The 14,698-nt window shown below is 41.5% G+C and overlaps 1 protein-coding gene across 7 annotated transcripts in view; it reads left to right on the forward strand.

Moving 5' to 3' along the window:
* Window positions 1-14,125, forward strand: part of prdm16 (PR domain containing 16) — a 172,438-nt gene extending 158,313 nt beyond the window's left edge. For 2 of the 7 annotated variants that reach the window (XM_040048164.1, XM_040048169.1), the window contains 11 exons: window positions 183-384; window positions 465-630; window positions 810-963; window positions 1,501-3,181; window positions 3,322-3,409; window positions 5,281-5,453; window positions 5,555-5,632; window positions 5,921-6,090; window positions 6,526-6,697; window positions 9,352-9,609; window positions 10,722-14,125. In XM_040048164.1, coding sequence (XP_039904098.1) covers window positions 183-384; window positions 465-630; window positions 810-963; window positions 1,501-3,181; window positions 3,322-3,409; window positions 5,281-5,453; window positions 5,555-5,632; window positions 5,921-6,090; window positions 6,526-6,697; window positions 9,352-9,609; window positions 10,722-10,734 — 3,155 coding nt within the window. In that variant the 3' untranslated portion in view covers window positions 10,735-14,125. The remainder of the gene's footprint in view (window positions 1-182; window positions 385-464; window positions 631-809; window positions 964-1,500; window positions 3,182-3,321; window positions 3,410-5,280; window positions 5,454-5,554; window positions 5,633-5,920; window positions 6,091-6,525; window positions 6,698-9,351; window positions 9,610-10,721) is intronic. The other 5 variants (XM_040048165.1, XM_040048166.1, XM_040048170.1 and 2 more) reach the window with 5 other exon arrangements.
* The last annotated feature ends 573 nt before the right edge of the window (window positions 14,126-14,698 follow it).

Genomic DNA, 14,698 nt, shown 5'->3' on the forward strand with positions numbered 1-14,698 from the left:
TTAATCATTTCTATTTACTTAAGAATTCCTACATCAATAGTGAAACTTCGGAAAAGGTTATGATGAGAAATGTTTTTTTTAAATACATATCTCTTAGTTACGTACATGTTTGATGTATTATTCATATAGAAAGCTGCGTTGTGGCTAAACAAACCCTTGTGTATGGGTGTGTTTGTGTGCAGACGAGCAGATGTACCGCTGTGAAGACTGTGATGAGCTGTTCTCCTCAACACTTGAGCTGCGGCGGCATCAGAAGTATTCGTGCTCCAGTGCTGGCTCCATCTTTGACGCACTAAGAGACGACTTCAAACAGGAACGTGAGGACAGCGACGATCCTGTCCATGAGTGTAAAGACTGTGAGAAGATCTTTCCCAATGAGTACAGGTGAAGTTCAGCCCATTCATTGTGCTACAAATGTGATTCATTGACTGATTTGCTGATGAGTTTGTGTTTTCTCAATCAAGTCTGGGACAACACATGATAGTTCACACAGAAGAGAGGGAGTACAAGTGCGACCAGTGCCCCAAAGCCTTCAACTGGAAGTCCAACCTCATCCGTCACCAGATGTCACATGACAGTGGCAAGCGCTTTGAGTGTGAAAACTGTGATAAGGTACAGCATACCCGCCACGTAAGTTGTGCACAGGACACACAGGCTTTATCTGTTAGTAGTTCTTTAAGAAGACAAAGAAATGAAAAGTCTGCTTATGTTTTTACAAAATACAAAAAGGGGAATTTTGTGTAATTTTTTTAGCATTGTTAGTCATGGCATACCTTGCATTTTTTTTATACACTTGTTTTAAATTTCAGGTGTTCACAGATCCCAGTAACCTTCAGCGTCACATCCGCTCTCAACACGTGGGGGCCCGCGCTCACACATGCCCTGAATGTGGCAAGACCTTTGCCACCTCGTCAGGCCTCAAGCAGCATAAGCACATCCACAGTAGTGTCAAACCCTTTAGCTGTAAGTAAGGGCTTCGGAAGTTAATGATCACCTTTTTCATAACAATTTATTTATTTGAGACTTTTTTTTCCTACCTCGTTTAACCTCACTCATTATCCAGTCTCTCTTTTTTTTCTATGTACACCAGCTTGTTTGCAGGCACAAAGGTCGTATTTGCCCTGCAATAAATTTCATTATACAATGTGAATAATAGATTTGATCTGGTTACCTAAGCTCTTTTTTGTCAAACTTAAAACAACATGACAGACCTTAAATTGGAAATGGAGTGTTTTACAGTAAGGGGGAAAAAAACAGCCCTCACATATGTATTTTATTTATTTTATCTGTTACATGTGTGCAGTAATTATTTGGAAGTAAAATATATACAAACTAAATCAAGACCACTTTTTTTCAGATTGTGTAAGTTATCCTGTCCATACGAACCAGCTCCTTCCTTTCCTAAAACCTTTTTTTCAACAGCCGTTTACATTTAAATGTTCATGTTACTGTTGCTTTGGTATACAAAGTTAGAGACAGTGTTAAAACTGGTTTAACTAGGCCCTGGTGGGCTGCATCTTTTTGTTCCCCCAGGCGAGGTGTGCCACAAATCCTACACCCAGTTCTCCAACCTCTGTCGCCACAAGCGTATGCATGCTGACTGCCGCACCCAGATCAAATGTAAAGACTGTGGGCAGTTGTTCAGCACTACCTCCTCCCTCAACAAGCACCGTCGCTTCTGTGAGGGCAAAAACCATTATGGCTCTCCAGCAGGGATGTTCAACCCTGGCATCCCCATGAGCTCCAGCCCAATCATGGCTAAGGCTAAGTCCCACCATCCCCACCTTTCTGGTTTAAACCAGTCAGGTTTAGGCTTCACTGACTACTTTCCTTCCCGACCTCATCCTCATGCTGGCTTGCCCTTCTCCCCAGGACCCCACGGCTTCCCATCCCTCCCACATGGTTTCCCAGGTATTTTTCCCCCATCGCTATATCCACGACCTCCTTTATTACCGGCCAGTCCACTGATAAAGAGCCCGCTGAGCAGCAGCAGTCAGGAGGTGAAGCTGCCTCAGAGTCCTCTAGATGCTCCTCCATTGTCTCTAGTTAGTTCCACAAATGGCAATGGTGTTAACAGTTTGAGTCAGCACGAAGACAAAGAGAAGGAGAATAAACTGGATTTGTCTTCTAGTGGAGAAGCCAAACCAAAATCAAAGATGGCAGATATGTCTGACGGTAGTGACCTTGAAGATGTCAATACCACAAGCGGGACAGATTTGGACACCACCACAGGTACTGCTTCAGGGGACGGCTCTGACCTAGAAAGTGATGGAGAGAGTGAGCGTGAGAGAAGTGGTAAAAGAAGGAAGCCGTCTGGCACTGTATCAAGCCAAGAGGCACACCAGTTAGAAGACACAAACCGTGCATTGATATCAGCCATGTCTAGTTCAGGGAACCTGTCGATTGATCGTCCGTTTCTTGCTTCTGCATCGCAGCACTCCTTCTTCCCCCCACCCGATGAGCAAGCCCTCCCGCCCACAACCACCACAAATTCCAATGCAGCCACCACTGATTCCATAAAAGCCATCGCTTCTATTGCAGAGAAATATTTTGGTCCAGGTTTGATTGGACTTCATCAGGAGAAGAAGATGGGTCCACTGCCCTATCATTCCATGTTTCCCTTCCAGTTCCTGCCCAACTTCCACAACTCCCTCTACCCTTTTAGCGCTGATCGAGGTGCTCTCAATCCTAGCATGTTTTTTAAAGCAGAGCCCAAGTCGCCTCGTGAGCAACTGCACAAAATGGTTTCTAGTTCCCCGGCAGCTCCTGCTCCCACAGCAGAATCACCGTTCGATCTCACCACGAAACCCAAGGAGGCCAAGATAGCTCCTTCAACACCAACAAACACCTCAAACCCCAACAGTAGTACTGGGAGCAGTAGTGGACATTTAGCAATATCTAGCAGTGAAGAACAGCCATTGGACCTCAGCATTGGCAGCCGGAGCCGAGGGAGTCATAATGGTGTGCCAGCTGAGCCACATAATCGAAAGAACCACATCTATGGAGGTGGAAAAGGGGTCTCAATCAAGGATGAAACTCCATCTGGTTTTCCACACCCTCATTCACAGTCTTTGCACCAATCAACCATCACCCAGCACCAGCAGCCCCAGGCACAGCCACACCAGCCACCACCACTGCACTATGCCAAGCCCTCAGCATTCTTCATGGACCCCATATACAGGTATTTCAGCCCGGATTAGACCAGACACTTCCACAACCAACATCAAGGCGTTTTTGTAGATGCATTGAAGAATATGAGGTTGGGCATTCTAGATGAAGTTTGACCTTGGTACGTAACCCTCTGCCTTGATATTGGTCCAGCAGGGTGGAGAAGAGGAAGCTACTCGACCCGGTAGGAGCTCTGAAGGACAAGTTCCTCCGGCCCTCGCCGCCACTCTTCCATCCCCAGGTACATAGTGCACACATAACCTAGCTCGGTTTGAGACTATTCTTTTTAAGAAACAGTAAATGCTACGTGCACATTAAACTGAAAGTACACCAAGAGACTAACAAGCAGGGGAATTGACCGCCAGGTATTGCATACAAGCTGATTATTCCCAGATAGTATTGACTATTATTTTCAAACTATGTATTATGTGAAAATACCTCACCCCTGCCTCCCACGCTGCTTAAACCTGAATTGATAGGACCCAAGCGCCATCATTCCAAAGTGTTGATGTTATTTTCTCAAGGGTTCTGTATGATTTCTTCCTTTGTTTACGGAATGGCGCCTGTGTACCTCGTCAGCTTTACCTTTTTTCAGAAGACACAGCCTGTTATCGCTGCCCTTTGATAATCAGTCACATTGTTCCACTGTCCCCAGACCTTCCCCACCTCTACATATCTTGATTACAAGCAATGATAGTATTAATAAAAGAGAGAATAATAACCATTTGAATTGTAACAAACTGCCTCTCTTGGCCATGCTAATCTTAGTTGTGGCATTGTTTCATGTAGTGGGAGCCCACAGGCAAGCTAATAACTCAAACCCCTCGGAGTTTTTTTTTCTTTTCTCTGTGCCTGGCTGGCTGGCTAGATAATAACACCGTGTCCGTCAAGGACATCCTGTGTTTGTGTCCAGGAGAATGGGGGGCTCTCATTGGGGAAACGGTTTAATCTGACCTGGAAATCTGTGTCCTCTATCAACCGTGACTTTGCAATACACACATCTGGTGCACATGCAGACAGATACATTTACACATGAACATGCGTTTGCATATCTCACATGCGTGATGTCATATCGTTAGCCAGCATAGTTATTTTTTAAGGTAAATTGCAAGAATTTTTTTTTTTTTTTTTGTATTGGTACCTTTTTTCAATTACCCTAAACCCGGGTACAAAATCTTAAAAACATGATGTCATGACAAGGCTCTAAGCATCAAACAGATTTCCTTTTCATCCTTTAAAATCTCATCTCATCATCTCGTAGATTGCGAACTTTTCGCAGGCTGCCCTGCAAAAACTTTTTTCATATTTGAGCGTCTCAGCTGTGATCCTGTCAGTGATCCAAACACAATGCCACCTCTAATTCAGTCTCATGACGGAATCACCCCGCTCCCCCTTGCACCCGTTCTCAGACTGCGAATAAACACATCGAGACGGAGTGTCTGTCCCTGTGTCTCTCCCGTCCCGTATTCACTAAAAAAAAGGAAGGATGTAAGCTGTTTTTGGCAAATAAACTCCTACATAACTGGCCTCTTTTGTTCACAAGCTTCTAGGGGGGGGGAGGGAAGCGGCTATCAGTTGGGGGTATCACAAACTATATTGTATTGCTCCAGTCATGGCTCTTGAATGCCTCATTTAGCCAGTTTGCAGGCTTGCAACAGCAGCTTTGGCAGAAGAAGGTAAGAAGTAGAGAACAAAGCATTAGTAGAAGCTGAGGTTGTACAGAGAGGGGGGCACTGGAGAAACAGTACTTGGGCATTTGTGAATGTGTTATAGGTCAAGGAGGTGACATGCCTTGAGTACAAACAACAAGGCTAACCTCTGATATGCTGCTTCCTCAAAGCTTCCTCCCTGTATCTTTCCCTCACTCCCTGTTCTTTCTTAAATTGTCCCTTTGTTTTCAGTGCTTTCTTTTCTGTTTTTAATACGCATAAACATGCTGCCATCATGATGTAACACACGCTACGTGCAAAAAATTAAAACTGCCCTTATAAACTTTATAATTGAACCCATAACACGGTAAATAATACAAACTCTGGTTGAATTATTTTTATCCAGTTTTTAAAACATGAAACAAAAAATTTCTCAACTTTTTTAAATCTTCTTATTCCCTAGATGTCAGCAATGGAGAACATGACAGATAAGCTGGACGGCTTTGGAGCACTAAAACTGGACGCACCGCCCAATTCGCTGCAACACTCGGCCCATCCGCTGTTCAACTTCCGCTCACCACCACCTTCCCTCTCAGACGCCATCCTTCGCAAGGGAAAGGAACGCTACGCGTGCAGGTCTGCACCCCTTTTCATTTAAACTAGTTGGTGGAATATGTGCAAATGTGAAAGTGCACCATGCCGTATGCTCACTCATCCTCATTGTCCTTTTGCTCTAGGTACTGTGGGAAAATCTTCCCTCGCTCAGCAAATCTCACCAGACATTTGCGGACACACACAGGGGAACAGCCCTACAGGTATTCCTTTCTATTTTTAATTCAGAGAGTCTTGAAAGTTTCTGAAATACCTGTAGTTGACATATTTCCCTTTGTCACGGCTATTTTTCAAACCTGCCTTTACTTTGTTTGGTACGTCTCTTTCTGTGAAACTTCAGAGAAAAAACAAAGTGAATACTTTTAAGCAAATCACAAGAGCCTTAAGTGGTTTCTTGCTCAACTCAGCAGATAAATAATACATCTTTAGGGCCCTTCTCACTCTACTGCACTTTCAGCTGACATTTAAATACCCCTGTTCTTCTTCGTCAGGTGTAAATACTGTGACCGTTCATTCAGCATCTCATCCAATCTTCAACGCCATGTCCGCAATATCCATAACAAGGAGAAACCCTTCAAGTGTCACTTGTGCAACCGCTGCTTTGGTCAGCAAACCAACCTCGATCGCCATCTCAAGAAGCACGAGCACGAGAACATTCCTGGTCAGTTTGCAACTGCAATGATGGCTGTACGAACTAGTAATGTAGTCAATAAACAGGAAGTGTTTGCTTAGTTGATTGTTTGAATCCATTTTCACACATGGGTTACTGAAAAACTGTCAGAAAAATGTAAGAGCATAACTTATATAAAACCTTTTTGCTATCATGTTTATCTTCCACACAGATTTCTGTAAACATTTTTTTTCTGTTTGTCAAAAAAATGTCACGAGAGCTGTGCACAATCTTAGTGTTTAAATGTTAGTAATTGTGTGTTTTGCCTCTGATATTTTCCTAAATTAAATAACTGTGCGATGATCATCACACTAATGATGCTTGTGTGTCTTGGTATGGTATGTGGGCTGTCTGTGTGTGTGTGTGTGTGTGTCCATGTGTTTTTATGCATATGGATGTGTGTGTCTACATCTCTTTCCCCAACAGTGAGCCAACAGTCTGGGATGCTTTCCAACTTAGGAACGACCATCTCCTCGCCAAACTCAGAGCCAGAAAATCATGCACTTTTAGATGAGAAGGAGGACTCGTACTTCTCAGAAATCCGCAACTTCATTTCCAACAGTGAGATGAACCAGGCCTCCAGCTCCACGGATAAGAGGTAAGACGAAAACCCACTCACAAAAATTATATTTGTACCATGATTCTCACAGAGATCTCCAGCGATTACTTTCCATCCATGTGGCTAACTCTTTTCTGCCAAGCTTAGATTCTCACCCGACCTCATCCTAAATTTAACATTAATCCTAACTACAGCAGAAAGAACTTGTCAGATGTTGTCAGGAATGTTGTAATGCATCTCCTTTATTTAGGACATCTAATCTTAGGTATGAAAACCCCAAAAAACAAACAAAAAGTTTGTTCAGTTAAAGTAAACAGCTGCTTTTCTACATCTCTAGCGCCTTCCTCCTTCCCGCAATCAACAGTACAGACCCAGGAAATTGGTACACAGCGCTCCCTAGTGGCTAGAACACACTTAGTACCATTGCACTAAAATAAATGAAAAAAAAAAGGTTTTCTTAATTTTTCACCTTTCATTTTTTTAAATGTAAAACATAATTGTAATTGTTCAGTATAACAATTTGCACACATTTTAGTTTCTTTAATGTTTAAAGTTTAATTAATGTGTTTGTGAACGTCATGCTCAGTTCTAAATACCCTGCAGACCAGTAGCACAAGTGTTAATCCTGTTAGTTTCGCTGCACTCTAAAAATTTTGTAACTTGCTTATAAAGTAAGGAAAACTGTTTTTTATTTAAAAAAAAAAAAAAAAACAGGTTTCTTTTTTTAAAATATCCTCATAAAAATGGAAACTTCCTGCTTTAAGTTCTGAAAGGCTTTTATAGTTAACAGAAAAGGGCAAGAATTGTGTTTTGGGAAATAAAAGAAGGGCGATTTTCTGGTTTGCTCTCTTGCATTAATTCTGCCTTCGTCTCATTCTGGATTCCTTTCTGGTAGTCTCACTTTCTGCCTGCCACTTCCTCATTCTCCCCCACACCCCCTTTTTTCTTGTCAACATGCATTATGTCCAAAAGACACAGTGGCAGTTTAGCCCCTCTGCCATCTGGGATCAATACCGAGTCTCATCCACAACAACCTCGTCTGACATTTTAATATCTGTAATTCAGACTAAGTGTTGTGCTTTCTGTCCTCCCACCAGACAGCCTGCTGTTTATTCTCCCTCTGAGTGACTGAAGTCAAATGCTGAACACAAACACACATTCATGGATGACTATCTATAATCACTCCTAGCTGCCCCCACATCACAGTTCCCCACCCCCTTCAAAATTCCCTTTTCAGCACCATAGCCAGTCAAAATAAAAGCCCCTGGGAGCCTTTATTTTTGTATAAAACTTTGACCTGTTTCCAAACTGGTGATGCTGTAGTTGCTGAGGCAGCACTGCTGCTCACAGGGTGGGACAGAATGAGAAAAGTTAGGGAGTATAGGTGTGCACGCATATTTTCAGCTCCACCACAGTGTGTAAGGACTGAGGGGTATATGTCTCACCGCCTTTGGCTTGAGTTTTAGGTTTGGATAAAACTAGAGTTGGAGCTGCTCCCTCATCTGAGACCGGGCTGCAATAGCTCTCAGTTTGGACCCTAAGGGGGACTCGGGTTGAGGCATTTATCTAAGAGATCCACTGATGATTGAGCTCTTCCCCTATCCACTCACTGTGTACCCATAGCCCCAGTCTGCTAACACAAACACCCAACTGACGTGTTTAGACTAAATGACAAAACCCAGGGCCCCCTATGTCAGAGCTACGCTTCTCTCTCCATTCGCAGGCATGTACTTTTTCCCCGCCAGCCAGCGCTGCAATTTGATTATGGTGATATTTAATCTAGACTGAAAGAGAAGAACCCCCCTCCACTCTCACAAAGTCCCTCTACCCACATTCACTCACCCAGTCTGCGTGACCCAATCCTGTCCCCGTGCACCCCTTCCCAGAGGTAACCCTGTCTGATTTGATAAATGTCCACTGTGTGGCAAAAAATGAAAGGGGTAAATTTGCCATCCCAAAGGAAATGATATCATGAGCCATGACATCGTGGTCTGGGGGTGATGGAAGCGGGGGAGGGGGTATTGGGGTGCAGGCTGGAAAATGTACAGATGGCAGGTCGTAATGGTAGTGTGCTGATAGCCTGTTTGCAGCCAAGCCATCATCTTCCTTCAGTCGTGCAAACTGTGTTCCACCACTACAAAGCGTTGAGGGGCATAGAGGACTTAGTCTGAGGTGGACCATGCCCTGGTCTGTTTGTGAGGAGCGGGTCAATTAATCATCTGTGGGCCATCGGAAAAGTCCAGGCAGACTGTCAGCACCCATGTTGTTTGTGTGGACTCGGGAGTTAGACTTTACATGCTGTCATTAGATTATTTTTGTTTCTCTTGCTACTCATGATGAGTCAGATTGTTAAAAGGTTAGGAAATGGTAACAGCCGCCCAGCCAGCTCAAGAGGGACATAGCCTCTATCTTACATTTTGATCATTTGTGGTAAAAAAGTAAAAAAAAAAAAAAAGAAAATCAGGAATTTACACTAGAAATCATATTTTAAAAAAATCAAACTCCCATTTGGTTTGCCTACATGTGTTTTTAACTAAAATCCAGGCCACTATACTGACCACGATTCAACTTTTCTGTGTTCCCATTGTTTCCCTCTGGCCCCTCCTGATTGGCTTGGGAGACTCAAACCTCTTTAACTCAGATGTCGCACTTCTAACATTTCCTCTCTGCTCTGACCTTTGATCCCTCCGCAGATCAGACCAGCCTGAGGAGGAGCACCCTCCCAGCCACAGTTTGTCCAACTCCAAGCTAGGTCTCCAGGGTCTAGAGGAAGAGGAAGAGGAAGTGGAGGGTGACGATGAAGAGGAGGAGGAAGGCAGCCTGACGGAGAAGTCGCACGACGAGGCGCCCGAGTCCCCGTCTCCTGTCACAACAGGAGTGTATGAGGAGGATGAGGAAGAAGAAGAGGCAGAGGCGGCTCCATTAGCGATGAGCTATGAACACACTCGCAGGTATTTGTCTGTTTTAAATTAGCAGAAAAGGTCCAAGTTCATTGACAAGATTTACCCCAATATATCCCAAACAACCACAAAAATGTACAGCAAATGTTGAGTTTTAACAAAATTTGCAATACTTAACAATCCAACTAATGCATTTCCTAAAGAGCACTGTAAATCGACAAGGGCAAACAGGGATAACACATGTACTAAAAATGTCCCCTACACAGATTCTCAGAAATGTAACCCAAAGTCAAGTGCTTTGATTAGGCTAGTTTCTTTAACTACTCTTTAAACTCTTCAACCCTTTTCTTCCACTTTATTTCTGCTGTCCGTTGATCCCTTTTATTAATCATACCTTTACTTTTCTCTTCACTTCACATTCTCCCTCCCCTAATTAACTCGCCATCTGTTCCATCCCTGTTTTTTATATCTTTCCATCAATTTTTTCTATCCATCCTCCAACCAACCCATCCACGCTGCCCTATTTCTTCCATCCACCCATGCTTCGGTGTGCAGGTGTATAGAGGAGGAGGGCTCTCTCTTGGACCTGGAGGCACTGCCCAGCTTTCCCAAGAGCTTGGATGGTTTACGTAAAGCAGCCAGTGACGAGCAGCCTTTCGATGTTAAAGACATTTTTAACACTTCGCTAGAATCTGAGGCATTGAAAGAGACATTGTACAGACAGGCTAAAACCCAGGTATGTGACTGGCTTTTGGATGTCCGTTAAAAGAGGGAGGGACGAGTCGCTCAGATAAAATAGGAGGAAGGGCAAAATATGTTGACTGGAAAGAAAGATCAGGGATGAGATGGATGCTTTCACATTTTCAGGAGCTAAACAGCACCTCTCTTCCTACTTTCCTATATCTTTGAATTTCACTTAACTTACTAACACATCACCTACAACCTTCTCTATTCGTTGCTGGTGTATTAAGTTTTAAAACAATTTAATTAAATTTTGTTACAAGGTATAAAGTCATGAAATTCGAAGATAATCACACTTGAGTGAAACACCAGCAACCAGATGTACTGTAATCCTTTCATTTCTGGACGTGTCGTTGGACACAATGAAAGCTTACTGAAGTTTCTGTATTTTCCTAAAAATCATCCGTCTTCTTCTTTCACAGGCTTATGCAATGATGCTGTCTCTCTCTGAGAACAACCCTTTGCACGCGCCCTCCCAGAACTCTCTGGACGCTTGGCTGAGCATGGGAGGTGGACCGTCTGAGACGAGCAGCTTTCACCCACTCAACCACATCTAAGCGAGAGAGAGAGAGAGAGAAAAGGTGGGAGGAAGAGTAGGAGGAGGAACAGAAAGACTGAGTGGACATGAGTAGGGGGCAAGACAAAGGATGATGGAGAAGATTTCATTGTCATACACATTCAAGATAGAAAGAATGAGTTTGTGTGTGAATGTGTGTGCTTGTTTTGTGTGTGTCTGTGTGTGAGTGTTTGTTAAAGAAAGAAGGGGAAGATTTTCCCCCAGGTGAAGGGTCTTGCAAAGACTGTCAAAGCGAACGCACTGCTAAGCTCCTGTTGATGTGAAGGACATGATGAATGCTTCTCAATAGCATTGAAACTCTGCATTACTCTGATCCTCCCCAAGTGCACAAGGCTTACCGCAGCACCACAGAGACCCTGCGTAAGGCTCTCATAAAGACTCTTAATGACTGATACGTCTCTAAAGTCTGTATACACCGCCTACTACAAACACTGCAGAGACATGCTGCATTGGCACTGCATGTCCACAAGTTGGCACTGTTTCACCAAGAATAGAGTGAGAGTGTTGACCGCTGTTTCCGTGTTTCCTCCACCAACCATGGGTGACTTATTTACTGATTTTGTTTCAGTTGTAACAGCAGAATCAACAATAGCACCACACTAAATGTTAGTTAAAGAATTGGCAGATACAATAGACTGTTGATTTTTTTCTTTTTAAAGAATTTTATTCTACGTTCAAATGTGCTTTCAATGAGTTATCTGGGCCACTAGCCATTGTAATTGGTTATTCAAACTTGATCATGCTGAAAATGGATTTAAATCATGTTCAGAAAAAAAATGAGGAAAGTCTTTCTCTGCTTGTTTCATTGTCATTTGTTAATTTTATTCACATTAATGCTTCTTTCCTCTTACACAGTATTGTTTCTTCGTAGGCACTGCAGTGCTTAATTGTTAATATAATTAATTTAGAGAAGGACCAAAATTGTATGATATGTCATATGATGTACAAATTAACCTAGATGTTCATAGGAAGAGTGGTATGTGCCAAATAACCCATAGAAAATGTTTTGTTCTCTGACAATCATTTCATTTCCAAGGGGCTTGCATTTGCTGTCATAGTTTCTTTGTTTGTTCTTTCTTACTAAGCGCTTATATATTTGATTTCAGAAGTGTGTGTTTGTATTTATTTTTGGTTGTTTTGTCATGGCAGGGGGAGTGAAAATGAAGAAGTCATTTTATCCCTCGTTTCTTGTTGCTGAAGGAATGGTAAACTATCAGAACATGAGGGAGATTCAGAATCTCTGGTTTTGATGGGTTAGTGTGCCAAAATGAGAAAAAAATACAAAATCAAAACAAAAACAAAATAAAACAAAAAAACAAAAAACATGAAATTAATTGATTTTATTTATAGTGAAATATAGCTGTAGTTAGTCTTAGATCCTATTTGGCATTGAAACATCCTGCAGTGTTTAGCCTTTTTATTTCCTTGTTTTAGTTGAACCATTTTACCCAGTAGGCTGAATGTGTCTTGTTCAAAATGGTTCAAGTACTAAAGGGGGCAGGCTTGGACAACCTTCGTTATGGATGTCATGAAAAGGGCATTACATTGTTACACTATTGAATCTGAGTAGTTTCTACAACATCGAGCTCCCCCTTTCATCTGTTTGAGATTTAATACATGTCTTATAACCAACAAATACTGTTGTTTTTTGTTTTTTTAATGAGTTGTCCAATTTTATACGGTCTGAAATTCAAACGCACACAGCCACAACTGCACGAACATGGCATAATCACTGACTATTTGAGAAGAAAGACAACAACTCATTAAACCAAAAGAACTGATAAAAACAAACCACAGAAAGTATTAAAACGGGCATCGTAATTCTGCTGGTCGGTCCATTCAAATTAAATGTCTAGCTGTCTAGCTGGATGGGGAAAACCGAAACACTTGATAACTTCTTAATCTGAAATTCTTCTTCTGAGGTCATACTGAAAACTCATTCCATATGGTCTACAAGGTAGCTGTGCCGTGGAGGGGCGTGAGTAATTTACTGTAGATAGCTGCAAAAAGGTGGAGCGTGGGCATTGTTGATCACTGTTCCTCTCCGCATACTGGGACTTTTCTAACTAGGCCTGATGCTGTATTTTGAAAATAGCACTTAAATCATATGGGTCCAAGCCAATAATTGATCATGCTTAGGTCCCTGAATGTTAGAACAGATACATTTGGTTTCACTTTCACTAGATGGGCATGTTGTGCTCAACATGGAGAGGTAAGGATAACAGAAGCACTGTAATTTTTCTTCATGACAGTAGGTGGTAGTGTGATGCTAGGACTGCTGCATCATCTCAGTTTTCTAAAGACAGATGTCTTCTTTTTATATAATTCTACTGAATGAGATTCAATTCATGGTAAATGCATTGCTTTCCAACTTGTGGTTACAAAATGTAAAGACTTGGGTCATTAAGTTTTAAGGTTGACTGTTTGTAGTAATTCTTGTCATGGACTACTGTAATAAGTACGCGCTGTGTAAAGCAAAGGAACTGAAGGCATATAGGTATTTCATTTTGCCAGCTTCAGAACGTATTCTGGCAAGTGGTCACTGAAATATGTTTCAGCAAAATAGAAGATGGTTGCTGTTTGCCCCCGCTGTTACAGGAGAAAGTAAAAAATATACATAGTTTCTTTTTAACTGTATAGTATTTTAAAGAATGAAAAACATGGTGCATTTGTCTGAAGAAAAAAAATCATTGAAAAATATGGGTTTAAATGGATGGTGCTTGTTTTGTTAAAATCTGAGTTGTATATCGCCTCTGTTATGTTTATTGAAAGCAAACAAAAAAAAATTATTGTGCATGACGTGTTAGCAGTCATAATGATGTCCATTTGTGAAACGTGTATCAAATCAAAAAAATTAAAAATTAAAAAAAAAAGAAAAGAAGGAAAAAAAAAAAGAAATTCGTAGATGCACTTATTGTACATGTGGTTAGGTTAGTATGTTTGACTTCAACTTCTGACTGCCTTACAGATGTTTGGACAGGTGGTCCCGAAAGACTTAGAAAAGACTTGTCAGAGAAGACATAATGAAAAACAATAAAGGATTGTAGAATAATATTGAACAATTCTGAAATTGCAGTTCTTTTGATGCTTGTGATTATTGCAGATGTACTTTAGAGAAATTTCATTGAAAAGATATGACTCTGATGTTAATTCTGTAGAATAGCAATGTATACCAAATGTAATCTTTCCAATGCTATGAAGAATTTATACATGAAATTGATATGCAATAAAACCTGTGTGCTTTTTAAATGAGTCCTCCGTTGTTTATTTGTGGGCTAGAAGTGCCTGAAATAGTCACTGCTCAGCAAACAAAGGTGACAATGCTTTGAGCAGTTTCCCTCCACCCAAAGCAGCCACTCTAACCAGTTCAGTCCTCCTGTTTGTGAAGCTTAAAGAGAGTGAGAGGCTGAATTGAGGCCTGGTGTAAGATACTTAATACTTTCAATAAGGTTTATTTTCTAAAAGAGCATTTTTGCTTCTTACTAACAGAACTTACACACAGTATTATTTGCCTTGACCTTATAAGTCCCTTTAAATTACTTATGTTGCTCATTGTGTGAAAAATATTGAATTTAATTATTATATCGCTATAGAAATTGTTTTTTGTCATAAATATAACCTTCTCACCTTTAACCCATGGAAATAAAAAAGTTGAATTAAGTGTTGGATGTCCAGCCAATTGGGCACATGGTGGAGATTAACTTTAAAAAAATTAAAAATAAAAATTATTGTAATTCTAGAAACCCTTTTAGATTTAGATGTAGTTAAACGTGCAAAACTACTGGGTAGAAAGAAAGATTTGATTGACACTGTCGTGCCAGT

This window comes from Simochromis diagramma, unplaced genomic scaffold (assembly GCF_900408965.1).
Source record: "Simochromis diagramma unplaced genomic scaffold, fSimDia1.1 OVJJ01000387.1, whole genome shotgun sequence".
In the NCBI taxonomy this organism is placed as follows: domain Eukaryota; kingdom Metazoa; phylum Chordata; class Actinopteri; order Cichliformes; family Cichlidae; genus Simochromis; species Simochromis diagramma.